The sequence below is a fragment of the Cervus elaphus genome, chromosome 12, assembly GCF_910594005.1.
Source record: "Cervus elaphus chromosome 12, mCerEla1.1, whole genome shotgun sequence".
NCBI classification, from domain to species: domain Eukaryota; kingdom Metazoa; phylum Chordata; class Mammalia; order Artiodactyla; family Cervidae; genus Cervus; species Cervus elaphus.
The window spans coordinates 17,546,077-17,568,829 of NC_057826.1; the positions used below are offsets into that span (position 1 = coordinate 17,546,077).

General features: G+C 35.6%; 1 protein-coding gene across 1 annotated transcript in view; it reads right to left on the reverse strand.

Moving 5' to 3' along the window:
• Positions 1–883: 883 nt before the first annotated feature.
• The window catches only part of DNAL1 (dynein axonemal light chain 1), a 41,725-nt gene continuing 19,855 nt past the window's right edge, over positions 884–22,753 (reverse strand). The window contains exons 6-9 of the mRNA XM_043920275.1: positions 16,447–16,502; positions 9,788–9,914; positions 8,791–8,931; positions 884–6,010 (exon numbers count right to left, since the gene is read on the reverse strand). Coding sequence (XP_043776210.1) covers positions 5,970–6,010; positions 8,791–8,931; positions 9,788–9,914; positions 16,447–16,502 — 365 coding nt within the window. The 3' untranslated portion in view covers positions 884–5,969. The remainder of the gene's footprint in view (positions 6,011–8,790; positions 8,932–9,787; positions 9,915–16,446; positions 16,503–22,753) is intronic.

Here is a 22,753-nt window from a genome sequence, read left to right on the forward strand (position 1 = left end):
TGTATATAGGGATACACCATATCTTTTTATGGCTGCAGAGTTTATTGCATTTTAGGAGGGAAGGTCATCACTTAGGATTCTCTCACTATATATAATAATTGCATATATTGACATAGACACACACACATACTAATGCAATACATATATATGGCAGAAAACAATGTCAGAACTCTAGATGTTCACCCTTTATTCTAGAAAACAATGAACTGAAAATAACATGCTATTTATGATCTGAATTAAGGTTTTCTCTTTATAGGCTCAAAATGTGCTTTATAAAGGAGGACAATAGCAAGAAACATATCCTCATAACCAAAGAACTGTGGAATAAAGAAGTAGAAACTGCATTACAGTCCCATTCTGTGACCAAAGTTATATTTGATAGCACAGAATATGTGCTGGGAAAATGTGTAATATTACTGCTATTGCTGGGTTCTTCCTGCTTCTTGTGTATCAGAAAAGAGCTGGCCAACACCAGGCCATTTCAGACAACAAATCAAGGGTCTATCGGCCAAGCTTAACCTTGTACACTTCTGGAGGTGAGGAGAGGACTAGCAATGGCCAAGTGTGGTAGTAACTTGCTGTCTCTGGAAGTGCTTCTTCCAGGATCTTAAGTCATTTGAAGTGGTGCCCAGAGAACTTCTGGGTAAGACTTACAAACCTGAGACAGGAGGTGATTATCACTGGTAGTAAACTACTGAAAAATAATTTTAGCACAAAGGAATGAGTCAATCCTTCCTTTTTCTCCCTCTCACACATAAGCTGTGTGGAATGTTATCTAAAGACTGAATTTCTTTGGAACTGAGTATCATTGAGAGTTCACATAATTGCTCTGTATTAGTTAAAACTAATGGACAGTAACCAAAAAAGATACAAATAGATTCTTTATAAAATAACACAATTTATTACTGTTTTAAAACAAGTCTCACAAAATAACATTCAGAAACTCAACGTTTCTAAATAATTTAACACAATAAGTTTAGTCATAAAGTCATGCTACAAAATTCCTGCATATAAAAGATTATTACCAAAGTATTAATACATGTTAAAATGTTCTTCAGAATGGAGTTGGTTCTAGAAGCCAAAGATTCTGGAATGATGCTCGTGACCATGACTGACATCCTGGGAGAAGGAGCTGCCTATATGTATATTCTCTACAGCTACCAACTCACTGGTCTTTTGATATTGATCCCTCTAGGCAATAGCACCTCAGAGGCAGGTACCCTGCTGATCAAAAAAGCAAAGAACATCCCACCGTTGTAACATTAGCCACAACTTAATCTAGCCAACATCTAAATTAATTTTTAAAATCTAGATGTAGGAAAGATAACTCACAAAGTTTCCATTCTGAGTAGCAGAATTCTACTTAGTAAATCCCCCAGAGGGATGACTTCATGTAGCAGACATGGAAGATGACACCAACTCAGGAAATAAGGAAATCCTGACTCTGATTATGTTGACACACAACTACTGCTCTGGTGGGCTCAGAATGAGCAAAAATGAGCTTTAATTCTCTAATATCCACATGCAGGCTAGGTATTTACCCATCTGCCCTTTGAGAGTACTTTTCACCAACATCCAGTTCATTTTAAAGTGCAAATCTACTGTAAAATAGCTTCCTCTCCCCCACCTCGTTAAATTTGCTAGATCATAATTTGGTTGGCTGGTTCCTTCCAACCGGCCCAATATGGGAAATTAACTAGAATCCAGTTATGACTGCTCCAAATGTCAACTGAAAATTTATCTTAGGTTAGAAAAAGGTAAGACTCAGTCTACTTGTTCATTTTCTTTCTTTGTAGTCGCTGGTTGATAATAAGGCAGGAATGGAGATGTAAAGAAGGGATTTCTAAAAGTTCAGTGATTTTTTTTAAAAAACATACCCTTTTTTTTTATTGCACTTACTTTATAGTTAAAAACACTCATGCTAAAGTGAAGATAAAGGAATATGGTCAAGTCAGCTGTGTCAGAAGCACCAGCTCTGCTGCACTGAATTTGTTTTATATTCAGTTATTTACAGACATATTAAGCAGGCCAAATAAAATGCATGCCAAAGGAACTGATTTCTGCTAAAGGATAACTTCCAATTTAACAGTTATTTTTCTCCCTTTGCCAATATTTGCAATGTAAGGTCTTTGTGAACAGACAGATTGCAGTTAGACAATCAAACTAATCATCATTGATGCTCTGATACTTCCTCCCAATTTTCTTTTTAAAGTTAGTCACTTAATCCAACCTTTCTAGGCCCTATGCATTTTCCATTTAGTCCTAAGAAAAATCCAGCCGGAAGATTCTGGGTCACATAGACAACTACCTTCAACTCAACTTACACATCACCAACTCTGAGGATAAGTTAACCGTTAAGGGTCATTTCTTATTCCTCCTTATTCTAATTCAGGCCAATTGGTAAGTGGTATCAGAAGCATCTATTCAAGTCAAAATTTCTCTTTCTAACACAGGAACCACATTAACATGTCTTATACCACCTCTATTTGTGGAATAGATCCAGTAACCATACCAAGTTACTGGCCAATTATCATGACCAGACATTCTTCTGATCACATGCAAAATCAGTGTCTATGCCAGCTACTTTCATATATAATTACCAAATTTTATACAATATTTTTCTGTATTCAATGACTGCTACAGTCTACAAACTTTGTGCATTATTGGACAATGAATAAAGAATGAACACCTAAAGAATGATGATCCATTTTCTAAAGTATACTCAAAATGTTAAACTTCAGAGACAAAGCAAAATCTATCATAAAGTTGGAATCTGTTGATAGTAAGGAGAGGTAGGTTAACACTTACTGTCCTAAGATAAATAAGAATGCTAAACAATAAAAGTAGAGACCCTGCTGAAAAACCTAAGTTGAGCCTTCCAGCCCTGAGTTTCTAATGTTATATGAAAATTATTAAAAACAGCGTTACAAGGAAAACACCAGGGACCATTTTCTTCCATCTATGATTATCAAATACATCACCTTTTCTTCTGAAACAACTCACGTAGCATATGACTACAGAATGAAAATAAATGGACCTTGGAAAAAGCAATGTTGCTACAAAGCGCTGGTTCTTGACCAGGGGCGAATCTGTCCCCACCCTCATGCCCCAGAGGACAGATGGCGATGTCTACAGATGCTTCTGGTTGTCACAACTGGGGACGGTGTTCTACTGGCATCTAGTGTGTAAGAGCCAGAGATGCTGCTAAACATCCCATACTACAAGGAACAGCCATACCCTGCAACACCATCCAGCGTAAAATATTTATAGTGCCAGGTTGAGAAACTCTGGTTTAAAGGAACACAAAAATCTTTCAAAACCTGACTAGGTAATACAAACATAAGCTTAAGAGTTAGGGAACACAGGAAAGCTGAATTCCTCGGTAGGCTGTAATAAAACTTCCCGTGAAAAAATACTGTACTGATTCCCTGGTAGCTCAGCTGGTAAAGAATCTGCCTGCAATGCAGGAGACCCTGGTTCAATCCCTGGGTCAGGAAGATCCCCTGGAGAAGGGAACAGCTACCCACTCCAGTATTCTGGCCTGGAGAACTCCAGGGACAGAGGAGCCTGGCGGACTACAGTCCACAGGATCACAAAGAGTCAGACACAACCGAGTGACCTTCACTTTTCACTTTCACTGATTCCATCACTACAGGAATAGGAGAAATTGAATGATCCACTAAAATGGCATTATGCTTTAAACAAGGAACACAGAATCCATTTCAAGTAGGTCAAATATCTAATCCTAGAAGCATAAACCAAAGGCATTTACTGTCAGCTAAATTTGCAGCAGTCAAGGATGACATAAAGAATTATTTGAAAGAATATTCTGAACTTCTTCATATACCTTATCTTTCATTTTCTAATGACATGAATTCTGGCTCTAATTCTAAGAAAAGGATGCACAGAAGTCATTCAAATATTTGTTGAGTGAAACTGAATTATAAATTGTGTGTGAAATGAACACAGAAAAGCACCTTACACTTCTCTGAGAACTACCAGTGATTAAAAGACATTAGGAAACAAGGAGATAAAGCAATTATCCTCCAATTAAAAAAAATTTTTTAAAAAGGAGAAACAGAAAATTAGTTCCTATACTACAGAATTCAAAAAAAATCAATCATTAACAGTGTAAGCCATTTTATAAATAAATTCAATATGAAGTCATTCATTCATTCCCTATTATATTCATTTCCAGCGAAACTTTTCAAAACACATCCATGCATAGCAATATGGCTTCAAACTTACCTACTAGATGAAGTGCAAAGTACAAGAAAAGAAGATCGTCTTCCCTCTTAGTTTACGGGCCTTAAATATCACCAAGGGTAATTCTCATTGCCTATGGTTTGGAAAAAAATACTCAAAGGCTCTGAACGTACAAGCCAGTCAGAGCAAAGATTTCTTCCTATCAAACTAAGGAAGAGCATAAGGAAGCTAAAAAAGTACTGGACTTTTATTTAGAACTGATTGTCAAAGCAGTGGTCCCTTTTTATCAGAGTGATTCAGAGAAATCATGTAGTTCCTACTAAAATAGCTGAAAACTTCTGAAAGCCAGGACTACTTTTGTTTCTTTGACTGGTTTTACACAAGTAAATGGGGAAATATTAATAGCAACCATTAATAGTCTCTGGTTGAGGGACTTTAGGCACAATTTGGCAGAGGGCCTCGACTTCCTTTTTGCAATCTATCAGTGACTCAGTCACGGCCTACTATGGACTTCATCTGGATTACTGACTACCATATCTTGCATTTTCCAAAAACAATTTTTCTTATATGATAAATTCTAAACTCTGCATCCAGCTATTGCTTTGCAGTTCTGAGGTTAATCACCTAGTATCCTTCACAGAAGAGGCAATCCTTAAAAATATTGCCATATGCCTGGGATTCCATAATGAAACATCTCTTTTCCTTCCACAACCATTTACATAATTTATTTTTAGAGCTGTTTAACTTAAACATTTCTAAAAATATACTTTGAAATACTAAATTTGACTTATTGAAAGATACCAGATCCAGTCTTTTAAGTTCTTTACCTTTACAATTACTTCTTTCAATGTGACAGTCAACAGACCGAAGTTATTAGGGCAAATTTTAAAAAATATGAAAGGCCAACATTTAAGCTAGCAATTCAAATATAACTACTGGTTTATACATTTCCTTATCGAACAAATAAGGAACTATAAACCAAAAAAGTGTGCCTAAAGATCAGGTCCACATGTGTAATAAGGCCAAAGTATTGGTCAAAGGAGTGATCATGACAGTCATTTTAACCACAGACCTGGATCACAGAACAATTGGCTGATTGTGTACAGGACTTGAGTGGACATGCAGGTCAACACAACATAAATTCCAGTTGACAATGCACACACTTGTGGAACAAAAAATAAGTAAATAGAACATGCGCTTATAAGGCCTCCAAGGTACTAATTTTTCCTTTTTAACGCCCTAACTTTTCCAATTCGACTTTGGTGTCTTGATTCTAGGGCTGCTGCTGTATTTCTAAGAGGAACTCTTCCCAAACCAAAGGCATGACATATTTGTGCCTCTGAGTCATAAAGAGATGGACCTTCAGGAAAGATGGCCTACAGATTCAATAGTTAAGTATATATATTTAAATGCCTGGACTAAAAAAAATCTAAACAAACTGAATAAAGCAACACATTTCTTTTGTTATTAAAAATGACTGGTCTATAAAGGTTTCAGTAGATGAGGCCACACAGTATGTAACTGGGACTGAAAACAAAAACTGAAAATGTATAGTTTCTAAAAAGAGAACTGGAATATTTAAGGTTGGTGGTGGTGTGGGGGAGATATACTGAATAGGTTTAAGAGAATAAAAGACAGGAATGAGAGGTTTGTTTTAAGAACCATTTGCCCCACACAGAATCTTTAAAATAAACAACTATACAAAACTTATCTATTGTTCTTATGACATTTAAATAAGTTAACACAAAGTGGAAAATGTAGTGTTAGTTATCTTCTTCCTCATCTTCTTTAATTACTGGGGTACCTAGAATTAAAAAGAAAATTATTTCTGGTCATTCTCAAGAGATTGTGAAATTCTAAATGAAAATATTTTTTCTGTAAACCTGAGGATGTTGTGAAGCGTGCCATAATAAAATGATATCATAAAATAATCTTTTAAATTTAAAGTTATCCAAAAAACCTCGAAGAAGAATTTCCAAGCTGATTAGGTAATTATAAATATTCAGCTCCCCAAATGAAGAGCTGCAAATAAAAACACCTACAGGTACCAGGCAGAAAAATAAGGCCCTATACACAAGAAAAACTTTGTACGTTAAACACAAAGAAATACTCATTTTTCACAATAAAATATGCAATCCCAGTATTGCCAGAATCTGAATTTCCATGTTACTCCCCCAGATATTAAACATTGAGGATAAATTGGAAAAAAAAAAAGAACCAAGGAACAGAAAACAAAATATATCTTCAGGCTCTCACTGGGCAACCCATTTCTGAGCTCTGGCATTTGAAGCATGCCCATAATTTGACCTTAGTCAACTATTGTGTCTTACCTCTTCAATCAGTCACCCTCCACTCCAAATAAACTGATCAACTCAACTGTCTCCCAAACTCATCTTACAAACCACTACACCTCTGGACTCTTGGTTAACAAAGTTCCTCCATTGTGGAATGGCCTCCCATCTAAGCCCAAGCTTTAATTAAGAACCAACCCCAGTGCCGCCTCCTGTGTGATTCTTCTTTATGGTCATGAGCAGAGTTTACCTCTCTGTACTTCCCACAGCATCTGTTGTGGAGGCTAGTGAATGTCTTATTGAAATACACATACAAAGTACACAAATTGCAAGTATGCAGATTGATAAATGTACCCAAGATAGACATATCTGGTAACCAGCACCCAGATTAGGAAGAGAACATTATCAGAATCTCCCAAACTTCCTCAAGCCCCCTCCTAGTCACTGTCCCCCAACAAAAGGTATATTCTATCCTAATGTCTAACACCATAGATTATTTTGCCTGATTTTGAAATTGGTTATGAATAGAATGATATTGCATACACTCTGTGTTTGGCTTCTTTTGCTCAGCAATATGTTTGTATCATTCATGTACATTGTGTGAAGTTATAGTTCATTCATTCTCATTGTTGTTTAATGTTCCATTGTACGAATATGTCATAATTTATTTATCTATTGTTGGTGGGCATTTGAGTTGTTTCCAATTTACAGTTATTAAAATAGTGGTGCTATAAGCATTGTCATACACGCCTTTTGGTAAACATCCACACTCTTTTCTTTTGGGTATGTAACTAGGAGAAAATTTGCTGGGTCATAAGGGGTGTGTATGTAGTGCTTTTGCAGATAATGCTAGTTTTCCAAAGTTATACCAAGTTATGTTGCCATCCAGCAGGTTATGAGAGTTCTAGTTGCTCCACTTTCTACTAACATTTGGTATAGTCTGTCTTTTTCATTTTAGCTCTTTAACATCTCTCAATTTTTCTTACAAGCAACTGAAGAGGAACAAAAATAGGCTTGTTAGCAGCTGTGGCCATGTATGTTCTATCTCACTGGTTTAAGGTAGATCAAGGTCATTCTTCCAGGGGCTCTTCATACTGGCCTGAAGTCAATACTTGGTCCAAAAGGCTAAATGTGGCATGGTCTATTCAGGGTCTACATAAGAGATTCTTTTCTATTCTTAATGGAAGGGATTCACTTTCTGTGCACAATCAGAAAGGAAGACAAATGATTTCAAATAGTTTTGGAGTCCAACCAAAGTTGGAACACAAAAAGGCTAAAGTCCAAGATTCTAATATACCCTCTCTTTTCTGCTATTTTATTTTAAATTATGAGCATTCTTTCATATAGGTACAATATAAATAATTTAAAGAATAACAGAACCAATTTTTATATACCCATCATCCAATTTAAGAACTAGAACATCACCAGTTTCTAAGAAACCTGTTTGCCTCTTCATGTTTATTCCTATACCTCCTACAAGAGGCAGTCTGCAGTTTTTGTTATTTTACCCTTTGATAAGTAACCAGAGGGAAAAAAGGGAACATACTGCATGAATGGCTTCCTGATAGCACCACTGGGAGGAGGAATGACCCAGAGAGTTCTGTGACTTTTATCATTTCTAGTTTTTAGATGACAAAGTTTGGTAAGATGAATTATTAACCAGCACAATGACAAAAAAGCTATTAAGTGGTAGAACTGGGACTTGAACCCATGACAAAAAAGCTAATAAGTGGTGGAACTGGGACTTGAACCCAATCAGTCAAGGATTTTTCTTGACATTGTCACCAATCTTAGGTATTGAGTGCGTGTGCTCAGTTGCTCAGTTGTGTCCAATGCTTTGTGACCCCATGGACTGTAGCCTGCCAGGCTCCTCTGTCCATGGAAATTTCCAGGCAAGAATACTGGAGTGGGTTGCCATTTCCTTCTCTAATTTTAGGTATTGGGAAACTAAAATTAGGGAGGAGGAGGAGGAGAGAAAACACTACAATTTTGATCCAATTGTGAAAAAGCAACTGTTTACCATTTATGTCTAATTATTTAGCAATATAATATCTTTGGGACTTGAGAATAAACCCAGATTTCTCATAAGCTTTTGGTTTAGGGATGATCCTAGAAGTTTTTCATCTCATTCTGGCCCAAACTGAGATCATAAAATTTCCTATGGGCAGAAATGGCCTTGGAGAAGAGAGATAACCTATCATTTTCTTCAGTTTTGCTGCTTTTCATGATTCCGTGCTACAAATTCAATTCTTACACCAAGAAAATACTTCCAGGCTGGCCCACAGTCACTCACCATCTAGCTTTTTCAGTTTGGGCACTCTCTTGGTTGCCTCTTCAATCCAGTTCCCCTCAGCAGAATGTTTCTCTTCCAAGGGATTGCCTACAAACACCAGGTCTTCCAGGCATGGCAGTTCTGCCAGCTTCACAAATTCAGCTGCAAGGACAAAGAATACATTACATATTAAAATGGCAAGTTTTACCATTATGATTTTAGGGGCTGAATTCCAACATCACTAGCTCTCAGTTTGTGACTATTCAGAACAACTTGTTAAGATTTTGAAGGAAGTAGGGGAAATTATACCATAGGAAGCCATTCTCTGAAGACATTACAGAAAAGGTGACATACCTCTTCTACCTTTGCCTTAGCCTAAGGATGGGATACAAAGAAGAAATGAGGTTCAGAATCAACCAATCAACCTCCAGTGGGAGGTCTTCTCTATACTGTACTGCATCAGTATCAGCTAAATTAGACTGCTTTTGTCTCTGTCCATCCCTTCATCTCTGAATACTTAAAGCCTTAAGTACATTCAAGCCTCTACTGTAGAACGTAACACATAGTGTTTGAATGATTAACTCATAAACTAATCTTGCCCAGTAAGCTGTGAACTCCTTGAGGGCAGGGATAGTATCCTATTCAATTATGTATCTCAAGAGCTTGGCATGGCTCAAGGCACACAGCAGGGCTTTAAAATGCTAAATGGATGGTGTACAACAAAAAAGAAAAGCAATTTCATGTTAAATAAGTCTTCCACCTAAGAATTATTAAGCTGATTCCTTTTAGCCTTTGGACAATAATTGAAATTTATTTTCATGATTAATAGGACCAGGACCTTACAATCATTTCTAAGTAACCATTTAAATGTAAATGTCAAGTGTTTAGATGAAATATAGGAACTCATATAGCTATTTCCCTCTGTGCTGAGAAAGAAATGTTCTCAATTGTATCTTGTTCCCTACTGGGCTATTTGCTATAAACATGAGGTAGAAGATTAGCAAAAAGCTAGCCTCACCCCAGTCTTTCACCAGGTTATTAGACATGTAGAGAATCTTCAGTTTCTTCATTACATGGATCCCTTTCAACTTCTCAATAAAATTGTAGGAGATCCACAGTTCTTCTAATGTGTCCCCTACTGCTTCCTGAAAAAGAAAGCAATTTGATTTACAAGCTTATTTTTTTATATAAAAATATAAAGACAGTGGCCTTCAGAGAGAACTGAGACCCTCCTGTCCACTGACAGGAGAGCTGAAGACTGTATGGGAGTTTTTTCTCATTAAGAAAGCCATGTAAAACATTTTCTTCCTTTCTCCAAACTAATGTGAACTAAGAATAGCTACTGAAATCATCAAGAGGGGGAATAACAGTACTATTTTATCACTTTTATTGAACAATATACTTTTCAAATTACTTCCCTATACATGGTATTATTTGATCCTAATTTAAAATAGGAAAATCATGTTATTTAATTTCTAGCATAGATTAAGGGCTTTTTCTAAGATCACAACGCTATTTTGTTTTTGACCACACCACGTAGCTTGTGGGATCTTGGTTCTCCAACCAGGGATGGAACTTGGGCCCACAGCAGTGAAGGCTCAGAGTCCTCACCACTGGACCACCAGGGAATTCCCAACAATGCTATTAGACAGTAGACCTAGGAGACTTCCCTGGTGGTCCAGTGGTTACAATCTATGCCTTCAGGGCAGAGGGTGCAGCTTATGAGACTAAGGTCTCACATGTCGCAGGGTGCAGCAAAAAAAGAAAAAAGGTAGACCCAGGTCTAAATTTCAGGGTGTTTTTTTTTTTTTCCCAATATTTGTTATGAAAACTTTCAAACATAAAAATGTTGAAAGAATATTATCATAAATATCCATATATCCACTACCCAGTTTCTACTGTAACATTTTACTATCTTTTCCTATCACATATCTGTCCATTTATCCCTCCTACCTATCCATCAATTCATCTCTCTCTCTTTTTTTTTTTTGTTTTTTTTTTTATTTTTATTTTTTTTAAATTTATTTATTTATTTTTTGGGGGTTTTGTCATACATTGATATGAATCAGCCATAGATTTACACATATTCCCCATCTCTTTCTTTTTTTTTTTTGATGTATAAAACTCAAAACCCATCATTACAATATAAAGATTATATCATACTGACTCTTAAATGCTAGATACAATCAATGGTAGCACAAAACCTTTTCTTTCATATACAAAAGACAAAATGTAATGATTATTTGTTGCTTAAAAAACAAAAACTACTAGGCAGAATCAATTCAACGTTCAAAGTCCTCTTTTTTTTTTTTGGCTGAGCATGTAGGATCTTAGTTCCCTAACCAGGGATTGAACCTGTGCATTCTGCAGTGACAGAGTGGAGTCTTAACCACTGAACTGCCAGGATACTCCCTCAATCCCCTCTTAACCCAAAAGAATTCACCTACATCTGCATGGTAATGTCTAGAATGTAGGACCCAGGTCTGTGTTCTGGTACCTGTCACTTCAAAAACTATAAAGAGAATAAATGTACTCTGGATAAAGATCACAAATGCATTTTCCATACAGATGGAACCAAGGGGAAAAGCTGAGAATGGAGTGGCCTGAGTTAGTTCTGTGTGTCATCCCAAGGCCCACAGTTTATCTTAACTTCAACTTTCTAAGTAGAAGAAACAACAGTTTCAAAGTAAAACTTTTAAATCAGTCCATTCCAGCACTTTATTAGAACTAAATTAGTTTATATTAGAACTTCATGATTTAACCAGCCTCCCTCAGGTAAATTCTGATACCTTCTCTCAAAGGATCTAATTAGTATATCATATATAGCATCAGTCTTCAGATAATTTAAACTTTGTTACATACATTTTCATTGCACTGAGTCCCCATCCATCTCATTATCTCCAGTTTAGAATGTGTGAGGCAGCAGAGAAAAATAGCGATTAAATACTAATTAGAAAACTTAGGCTCAATTCTAGGGTTCTTCCACTTATTTAGTGTCATTTTACATATGCAGGTGAGGACTCTTGGTCAGTTTTCACATAGCCAACTTGATCAATTCTCCAAATAGCCAATTTGCTGAATTTACTCTTTTACTGATAGAGAATAGTTGGGACAAAGTAAATACACACTGAAGACTGCGATAACTATTGGCAGACTACTTATCCCAGCAACAGGGTTTAACAGTGCCTGTTCACTATACTTGGACACTTTACATAACTATCTGAGCCTCAGATTCTTATCTGAAAATGAAGATTGAAGATTATCTTAAAATGAGGATATTATTTACTTATGAGTTTCAAGTCAGATAATGCATGTAAAGAGTCTGCTACATAATTATCAATACTGGATAATTATTAGGAATATTGGAGAGTGCCTAGAATTTAAGAAGAAAAAGATAAAAGCAGAAACTGGGTAAAAAATACATTAGGTCAATTTCCAAAAGAGGAAACATACATAACAAATAAATATATAAAAAGATGTTCAAAATCATACAGATTAAAACAATATATTGTTTCTAACATATTGGCAAATATTAAAAATATGGATAATACTCAGGGATATTGAGGGTGGAGGGGGTAATCCTCATTTTTATACCACTGATGGGAAGTGGAGACTGGCATAAACACCATGGGAGCAATCTGAGGTACTTGTCAAATTTTAAATGCACAGAAATAACCTCAGCTTTTCTATTTTTAGGAATCTAGCCTATCTAAATATTCAAACAATTGCTAAAGGATATATGTAAAAAGATGCTCACTACAGTATGATATGTAATAGCAAAAAAAGAAAAAAGAGAGAAAGACCCCCTTCCTCAATAAAATACATGGAAATACTCTACATGCTCAGCTGTATTGGAATAGTTAAAACACATTGCCGTATATACTGATAAAGTAGAAAACAACAGCTATGGGAAAGAATGCATTAAATCTGCCTGTTTTTACATGGAAGGCTATTCCTGATTTTAAAAAGCAGGAAAAATATGCACAATATATTATCAGTACAAATATAACATACACACACTCACACTTGCATGCACATACACATACACAGATATCTGTTTCTACACAGAAAAAAATTTAAAGTATACAAATATTATTTCCGTTATTCATAGAGCTAAGGTAGAAAGAGGAAAGACTTTCACAGTGTATTTCATTTATTTATGAGTTGCTTGATTTGTTTTTTACAATTACATGTATTACTCTTAGAATTTAAAATTTAACCTAATAGTTTTTGTAAGTAGTAATAAAATATTTGGAGTCACAATAAATATTTACAGAGTGCCTACTACATGTATCAAGCACCAGTGTAGAAGCTGATGAACAAAACTGATAACACTTATCAGGATTGGTGTGTGACACAGACAGAAAGAGAGGGAAAGATAGAGAGAGGGAAAGAGAATAAACAAATAAGAAAAACGGGAAAAATTAAGAGTGGTAAGACTTATTGACTAGAGTTCTGTTTTAGGATAGGATAGTTGAGTCTCTTCTGAGGAAGTGACATCTGAACTGAAGTGTGAAAGTTAAGGAGCCAGTAATGTGGAAATCCAACAACAACAAATAGTTCTAAGTAGTTTTATATAGACTCCCTTCCTTCAATTTAACATTCCATATTTCATATATTAGAATAGTTATTTGTAAGTTACTGAGGCAGCTATTCAAATCATGCTATGAGGCAAATGTGTCTAGATGAATAAATCAGTTAGTATGTGAACCTGTCTGAAGTCCAGCATCTGTATCCATATGCAGACTTATTTTTCTTCAGTCTGTGCATAAGTAGAAAGCTTCTGGATGCATTAAATGTTGTTTTTGGTATATGTACACACACACACACAAACTGAGGGGGGAAAAGCAACTGTTGGGGTTTACTGATAGCAGTTTACAGAAAGTTAAGAGATCTAAGTGATGCTTCAGCTAGATTGATATCTCCATTCATGCCTTTAATCCTATATTTACCATTTGTTATTGGTTTCTAGGTATATATTACATTTCATGGGAGAACTTATACACCATATCAATACTTAAGAATCTAGTTAGTGTTCAGTAAATACCTGGGGGAACATCCAGCATCTATCATATTGGTCCTAAAAATTTGGGGGTGTATTTATTTGCGAATTCTTCCTTTATAGAAAATTCAAAGTAATGTTTAGCCTCAAGTATAACAAATTCTGAAATTTTATAGTGCTGCAGTTCATGGGGTCACAAAGAGTTGGACACGACTGAGCGACTGAACTGAACTGAGGATTTTATAAATTATATCTAGCTAGAAAGCAAACAATTCATCTACTGGCTATTGTGTTGGGGAAAAAACTTCCTTTTATTAACTTCAGAATGTAATCTCTAAGAATTTCTAAGCATTTGATGAATTTATGTGGGTAAGCAGACATGCAGATGTGGGGATATTACCAGATAATTCAAGATAATGCCAAAATTGCTCCTCTGAACACTGATTCCTATTCAGGTGTTTTGGCTGTTTCTGTAAAGGGGTGAAATGGTGGTGGCCACTGTGGCCTGTCTGGTCATGGGCAGTTACTATTCTGTAGTATACTAGTTTCAGAAGCAAAACAGCGTCAACCTCAATGACTCTGATGAAGCACAAGCTAGACTTACTGAGGTGGGTGGGGGAACAGGAGACCAGAGTTACAAAATATTTCAGAGTTTTTATGAAGTATTTAACAATATGCACTTTAAAAAAATTATTGTCTTTGGGGGAACATATACAAGAAAAAAAAATTAACTTCATCTTTTCTGAATTTGCCTAGTTTTACAATATTCTTTCATTTCAACCTCTTTGCAAGGAAACTGAGATGGCGAATAAATATGCAAATAAAATATACTGTCAAAAATCTTAACAAACCCACGTTTGGTAAGGGGAAATGGGAAGCCTGTTACATTACTGGTGGTGGTATAAATTGGTACCAACTTTCCACAGGGTAACTTGATAATATATCACAAAAGCCTTAAAAGAAATTCATACCTTTTGACCCTGCAATTCCATTTCAAGGAATTTATTCAAGGAATTATTCATAGATGTGTGCAATAATATAACTAAAAGGAGACTCATAATAGCGTTGATTATGAATAATGAGTAACTTATTTAAATAAATTATGGTATACCAATAAAATAGAATATTATGCTGTCATTAAAAAAAGAATATGGTTGCAAATTATTTTAAAAACTTAATATCCTCTGATCAAAAACTTCCAATGGCTTTGCAAGCCACTTGGGAAAAAATCTAAAATCTTATCATGTCCTATAAGGGCTGGTTCTTGGCTCTGTCGACTTCAATGAGAGCAGTTCTTCCTCATTCAACATTTTTGCTCTTACTCAAGTAACCAAGCAGCTTCAGTTTCAGGACATTTGCACTTGCTCTTCCTCTCTAGTCTGGAGCGCTGGTCCCTTGGTCAGCTCTATAAGCCTACATTCTCACTTTCAGAGAGGACTTCCCATCAATCCACGTTCTCTTATATGCCTCATTTTTCTTCATTGCATTCACCACCACTTGATATATTATTATACAATTATTTTCTAGTCTGTCTCCCTCCACTACAATGTAAGTTCAATGAGAACAAGGACTTTATTTTATATTCTGCTGTATCTCTAGTGCCTAGAAAAGTGCCTGGCTAAAAGGCATTCAGGAAATATACTGTATGGATTTGCTGAATGAATGAATGACATGGAAACATTATCTTTGTATATTAAGTAAAAAAAAAAAAAGAGATGCAAAACAAAATGTATAACATGATTTCATTTTCTACATTCTCACCAAAGCAAAGAAAAAAAGGTAAGAAAGATGTCTGTCAATCAAAATGTTAGCAGTGGTTTATGGGTACTTTTTGTTTTTAAAACCAGCCCACAGGATTTCAGTTTTACTGTCAATAATCTCAGTGCTTGCAAATGGGAGCAGTTTCAAAGCTGCTCTTTGGAAGTTGGCTTATTGGGTAATGCTTCCTTTTAAAGACTGAATAGATGAAGTTTGTTTGCTGAAAGTGAACAGCACAGAACCCTTCGATTCACCTCTGAATACCCCTGTTTACAAAGAGTAATTTTTCTTTCTTTTTAAAAAATTTTTACAATGTTCTATTGGTTTCTGCCACACAGCAATGCAAATCAGCCACAATTATACACATATCCCCTCCCTACTGTGCCTCCCTCCCCTTCCCCCATCCCACCCCTGAGGTCATCACAGAGCACCAGACTGGGCTCCCTGTGTTAGACAGCAACTTCTTACCAGCTCTCCGTTTTACACAAGGCACTGTATATATGCTGATGCTGCTTTCTCCATTCATCCCACTCTTTCTTTCTCTCACTGTCTACAAGTCCATTCTCTACATCTGCATCTCCATTCCTTCCCTGCAAATAGGTTCATTAATACCATTTTTCTAGATTCCATATATATATTAATATACTAAATTTGGTTTTCGCTGACTTACTTCACTCTGTATAATAGGCTCTAGGCTCATCCACCTCACTAGAACTGACTCAAATTCGTTCTTTTTTATGGCTGAATATTATTTCATTGCATATATGTGCCACATCTTCTTTATATAGGTATTTTTTTTATATAGGTACTTTTTATATTTGCTTTTCTATTTTGAAAAGTTTCTGCAACAGACAAGTATTACTTATATATTCAAGAAAAAGAGTGTATCCTTTTTTAAGTAGTAAATAACAACCTACCAGACCATTTAAGTTCTTTATGTTGTTTCTTCCTAAAGACAATATTCTCAAGTTTTCTGTAGAGGAAAGAAAGCAATTTTGCTTTATTAGAATCATATCACACAATTGTTATAAATCTAATATAATAAAGCTTTAATACATTTATATAATAAATATCCTTATGTAATAAGAAAGGCTGTACTAATAAAAAGTGGTAATCAAGTAGGAAATAACACTGACCTACACTAAGGTAAACTCTACAATTGCACATAACATCAATATTAAATTTTAAATGTTTAGCTATTTGAAATGCATGGTTTTAAATTACTGGCTAGTAAGAAATATTACACAGATAAAATAAGAGAAAGGAGGTTTGAACTTTAAATTTGGGAGCATATACATTTCAAATCTTTTATAGTATGAGGACTTATACTAGAAAATAGAAACATTCCCATGTACAGTCCCCACATCACTCCACAAAAGATTAGAAGTGAAATCAAGTGAATTACTATTTTAAAAATCTTTTCTTTTATTTTTTAGAATAATTAGGTTGCAATTTGGTTTAAAAAGAAGTCTATTTGTGTTTTTTAAAAGGATGTTTCTTTTGTCTATTTATAAGGTTAGTTCTGGAAGAAAAAAAAGTAGAAACAGTGGTTGGTTTGGGGGAGGAACTGAGAGTCAGTCTATGGGCAGAGGAAGATATTTTTAATTTAGCTTCTTCTGAACTTATTTGCATAACACCATACACACATATTATTTTTCAAAATTAAAAGATTTCTAGTAAAACATGCAATCTCACTTCTGTCCTAAAAATCTACTGTGATCACTTATGCATAAGTTATACATTTAATCTTCACAACTTAAACTTTTATAACTCTGCTATCCAATATGGTAGTTACTAACCACATTGAAACAGTCACTAAGTCGAGTCCGACTCTTTGCAACCCCATGAACTGCAATACTCCAGGCTTCCCTGTCCTTCGCTATCTCCCTGAGCTTGCCCAAACTCATGTCCATTGAGTCAGTGATGCTATCCAACCATCTCATCCTGTGTCGCTCTCTTCTCCTTTTGCCCTCAATCTTTCCCAGCATCAGGATCTTTTCCAATGAGTTGGCTATTTGCATCAGGTAGTCAAAGTATTAGAGCTTCAGCCTCAGCATTAGTCCTTCCAATGAATATCCAGGGTTGATTTCCTTTAGGATTGACTGGTTTGATCTCCTTGCTGTCCAAGGGATGCTCAAGAGTCTTCTCCAGCACCACAGTTCAAAAGCATCAATTCTTTGGTGCTCAGCCTTCTTTATGGTCCAACTCTCAAATCCATACATGATCACTGGAAAAACCAGAGCTTTGACTATATGGATCTTTGTCAGCAAAGTGATGTCTCTGCTTTTTGATACACTGTCTAGGTTTGTTATAGCTTTTCTTCCCAGGAACAAGTGTTTTTTAATTTCATGACTGCATCCACCATCTGCAATGATTTTGGAGCCCAAGAAAATGAAATCTGACACTGTATCCACTTTTTACCCATCTATTTGCCATAAAGTGATAGGACCATATTAATTTAATTAAAATTATACATAAATTCAGTTTCTCAGTCACATTAACCACATTTCAAGAACTTAATAGCTATAAATGGCTAGTGGGTACTATATTGGGACAATACAGATAATTCTATTGGTTAACACTGTTCTATAACATCCATAATTCAATGGTTAAGAACAAAATCCAATCCAAGCTCTCCAAGGAAGTAACTAAACCTCTTGGAATCTCAGTTTTCTTTTATGTAAAATGAGGAAGTATAGACTCCATCTTATAGGAATATAAGGACTAAATGAGATAATTGTCTAAAATATTCAGCATAATGCCTAATCCATAGTAAGTACACAATAAATGATGTATGTGTGTATAGGTATCAGGCATATACAGTTACATAAGTTTTGGTTTTAATTTATTTAATTTAGTAAAATTTTCAAATTATCTTATAAGAAACATTTAGTTTTCAGAACAAGGTATTAATATTTTAAAAACAATCTAATTCTTGCAAAATAGTTGAAATAAAACCCCATGTTATAGGCTGAATTGTCCCCTACAAATCCATATGTTGAGGTCCTAACCCCCAGTACCTCAGAATGTGACTCTATTTGTTAACAGAAACTTTAAAGGGGCAATTAAAGTAAGATGACATTTTAGGTAAAATCCAGTATGACTGGTGCCCTTACAAGAGAGAAGATGAGGACACAGACAGAAACAAAGACAAAGGGAAAAGACGGCTACACACAAGCCGAGGAGAGAGGCTTCAGAAGAAATCAATTGTACCTACACCTTGATTTTGGACTTCTAACCTGTCAACTATGAGAAAATAACTTTCTGTTGTGTAAGTCATCCAGTCTGTGGGATTTGTTATGGCAGCCCTAGCAAACTAATATACTTTACATATAACTATAAATATGTGGAAATTAAATATATAAGAAAATCACATAATCGATTTTCTTTAAAGCTTCTTAATATGGAAAAACACTATCTTTTTCTATTTAATGCAGAATAAAAACCTTATTCAAAAAGTCATTCATTCAATACATAATTATTGAGCATCTATTATGTGCCAGGCATAGCTATAAGTGCTTCCAATATAACAGTGAATAATACAGATTCAAATTCTTGCTTGTCATGGAGATAATTTCTGGCAGACAGTAAGCAAAACAATTAAGTGTATTAGATAGTGACAAGTGTAAAGCAGAAAGAAAAGCAGGCAAAAAGAATGAAACAGCAGGGGGTAGAAGCATCCAACATGTTAGATAGAAGGTGACTTCAAAGTAAAGATTCAAAGGAAGTGAAGCAGCTAGACGGGAGGCTATCTGGAGGGAAAACATGCAGAGGGAACTTCAGCTGCAAAGGCTTCAAAGCAGGACCATAACAGAACTATTCACAAAACACAACCTGGCTGAGAGAATGAGAGGAGAGTAATAGGAGATAAAATTAGAAGAAAAAAAAAACAAACAGGCCTTATAGGGGATATGACAGAGGAGTCAAGAAATTACCAAGGAATTTGGTATGAGCAGCTAGAAGAATGCAGTTGTCACTGCCTGATACAGACACACAAGAAGCTGGGTTAACAAAGGCTGGGTAAGGATAGCAGGACTCAGTTTTGAACCTGTTAAGTATGAAATGTCTAGGAGACATTCAGTGGAAATGTCGGGCAACTGAATGTGTAAGCCTGGAGTTCAGAGGAGATGTATGGACTTGAGCTATAAATTTGGGAACCATCAGCATACAGATGGTAAAGCCATGAACTGGATGAGAATGTGGAGTAGGTAAAGACAGAAAAAAGATCCAAGAACTGAGGCCAGGAATACCCCAACATTAAAAAATTTGAGGACATGAGACTGGGAGGAAGCAGCCAGAAAGGCGGGAGGAAATCAAAAGGGTACATTATCCTAGAAACCCAATACAGAAATCATGTCAAAATGCACTTAGGTCAACTAAGATAAGAATTGAGAAATGACCTCAGATCAGAGATAACAGATACATGCAGATCTTTCAAAGATAATATCTAGCTTAATATATACAACTCTTTCTAAAAAATGAAATGGCAATGAGAGGGCTAAAAGGATCTTATTTATTGCTGTCCAGGGAGGTAAATTATGATATCAAAGTTAATAGACTAACTATTCTAACATTACACAATTACATATTTTCCATATTTTTATATGCTGCATAAGTAGAATGCCACTATATGGAAAACAGTTTTTAGGTCTTGAGGAAAATCAAAACATTATCATAAAGTTATATTTATTTACTTAGTAAACTGAAGGAGTATACTGCTTTTTTTTTTTTTTTTTTTGAGTATACTGCTTTAACAACAATATTTACTTTCTAATCTTTAAATGAGAGTATTATTTATATTGTACAGCTTTTTAGCCACAGTTTGAACATAATCATGTCATACCATTTTCTCGCCACAACTGTTAGGGTTAATCTGCCTTAAAACCCCCCTGTTAAATAGCAATACTTGTTTATTTCAGATCTTTTCATATTAGCATAGTAGGTAAGACATAGTGCTCATGAAAGGAAAGGGGTAGGAGGCAAGCTAGAGTCATATATTCAGTATTTTATACGGATCAGTTGCTTCATTTTGCTTCATAGTCACAGACAAAGTGTATTCTCTGTAGACTGCAGAAATACCATTTGTTACAAGCAGAACTAAAATGAGATGTGTCCAGTATAACAAATACATGATACAAATGCCTATCCTCTCTCTTTCCATGTCTATATTAGACATCAATAATTGAGGAAGGTACTCTTTTCCACTGAATTTCTGGAACTCTTTTTAATGTGATTTTCCTGAGAGTCACTACCAAGTGATCAAAGAGAATAAGAGTTACCAGCCCTTTATAGAAGTTTACCCGATTTCATATGTCATAGTCATGTTTTTATGAAAGAAAAGCATGTTGTTCATACTGATAAATGTTATCAATTTAGCCTCATGTAAGCAAGTTATTTCAATTGCAAAGAAACCGAAAGAGAAGAAAATGAAATATCTCAAATTGTTTAATGAGTCAGTGAAAACTGGAATAGACTGAATCATTTTAAATACAACTCTAATGGTAAACACTTCCTCTCCAGCACTATATAAATACTGAATGCAACTTTGAGTAAGGTACAAGGCAGGGGCAGGGGGAGACGGAGATTAGGAATAGAAGATCAAAAGATTAATAAAATATGGTGCTTGCCCTAAGGGGCTCATTATCTAAAGAGACAGAACATATTCCTAACTATAACAACAGCTACTATTTCTTGAGCATTTATATGCACCAGGCACTATTCTAAGCACTTTATACACACTGACTCATTTAATATTCAAAATAAATATATGAAGCTGTTGTTTAGTTGCTAAGTCGTGTCTGACTCTTTGCGACCATGAACTGCAGCATGCAAAGCTTCCCTGTCCTTCACCATTTCCTGAGTCTGCTCAAACTCATGTCCATTGAGTTGTGATGGCATCCAACCATCTCATCCTCTGTCGACCCCTTCTCCTCTTGCCCTCAATCTTTCCCAGTATCAGGGTCTTTTCCAATGAGTCAGTTCTATGCATTAGGTGGCCAAAGTACTGGAGCTTCAGCTTCAGCACCAGTCCTTCCAATGAATATTCAGGGTTGATTTCCTTAAGGATTGACTGGTTTGATCTCCTTGCAGTCCAAGGGACTCTCAAGAGTCTTCTCCAACACCACAGTTCAAAAGCATCAATTCTTTGGCGCTCAATCTTCTTTATGGTCCAACTCCACATCCATACATGACTACTAGAAAAACCATAGCTTTGACTATATGGATCTTTGTCAGCAAAGTGATGTCTCTGCTTTTTAATACACTGTCTAGGTTTGTCATAGCTTTTTTTCAAGGAACAAGTGTCTTTTGATTTCACGGCTGCAGTCACCATCCACATTGATACTGGAGTCCAAGAAAATGAAATCTGACACTATTTTCACATTTACCCCATCTATTTGACATGAACTGATAGGACCAGATACCATGATCTTTGTTTTTTGAATGTTGAGTTTCAAGCCAGCTTTATCACTCTCCTCTTTCACCTTCATCAAGAGGCTCTTTAGTTCCTCTTCACTTTCTGGATTATAATCCAAGGTAGACTGTTATAAATGTTTCCAAGAAAGAGTAATTATGATGACGGAAATCAGAAGTCTTTAGAGATCTTCCTCTAAATAACATTTAAACTTTGCATTCTTAATGTTAATTTTGTTTCTTGTAGGGTTTTCCTGTTACAGGAAGGGGCTGTTCTCAATGAAAAGCACTGCATTAACAAGTGTACAAAGTCATAAAAAAGAATGACATGTTTGGGTGTAAAGAGGATGTTACAAACTTTTAAATGACTCTGAATGCAACCTTAAGGCATTTGGTCTTTACTAGGCAAAGGGGAGTCATTAAAGGTCTCTGGTCTGGAGGAATGATAAATAGAACAATATTTTCACAAAGAAAACTCTGGTGTCAGTGCTGAAGGTCAACTGAAGAGCAGAAAGATAGGAGACAAGGAGATCAACTGGGTGGCTATCACAAAAGTTGTAAGGCAGTGTTTTTTCAAATTGTGTATCATGTGAAATTAACTTAATGGGCTGTCAGCAAGGACCTACTATATATTAATAACAGGAAAATCTATTCAATATCCTGTGACAACCTACATGAGAAAAGAATCTAAAAGAGAATGAATATGTGCACATGTGTAACTGAATCACTGTGCAGTACATCTGAAAGTAACATAGCATTGTGAATCAACTATACTCCAATACAACAAACAGAAGAAAGCTTAGTGGATTGTGA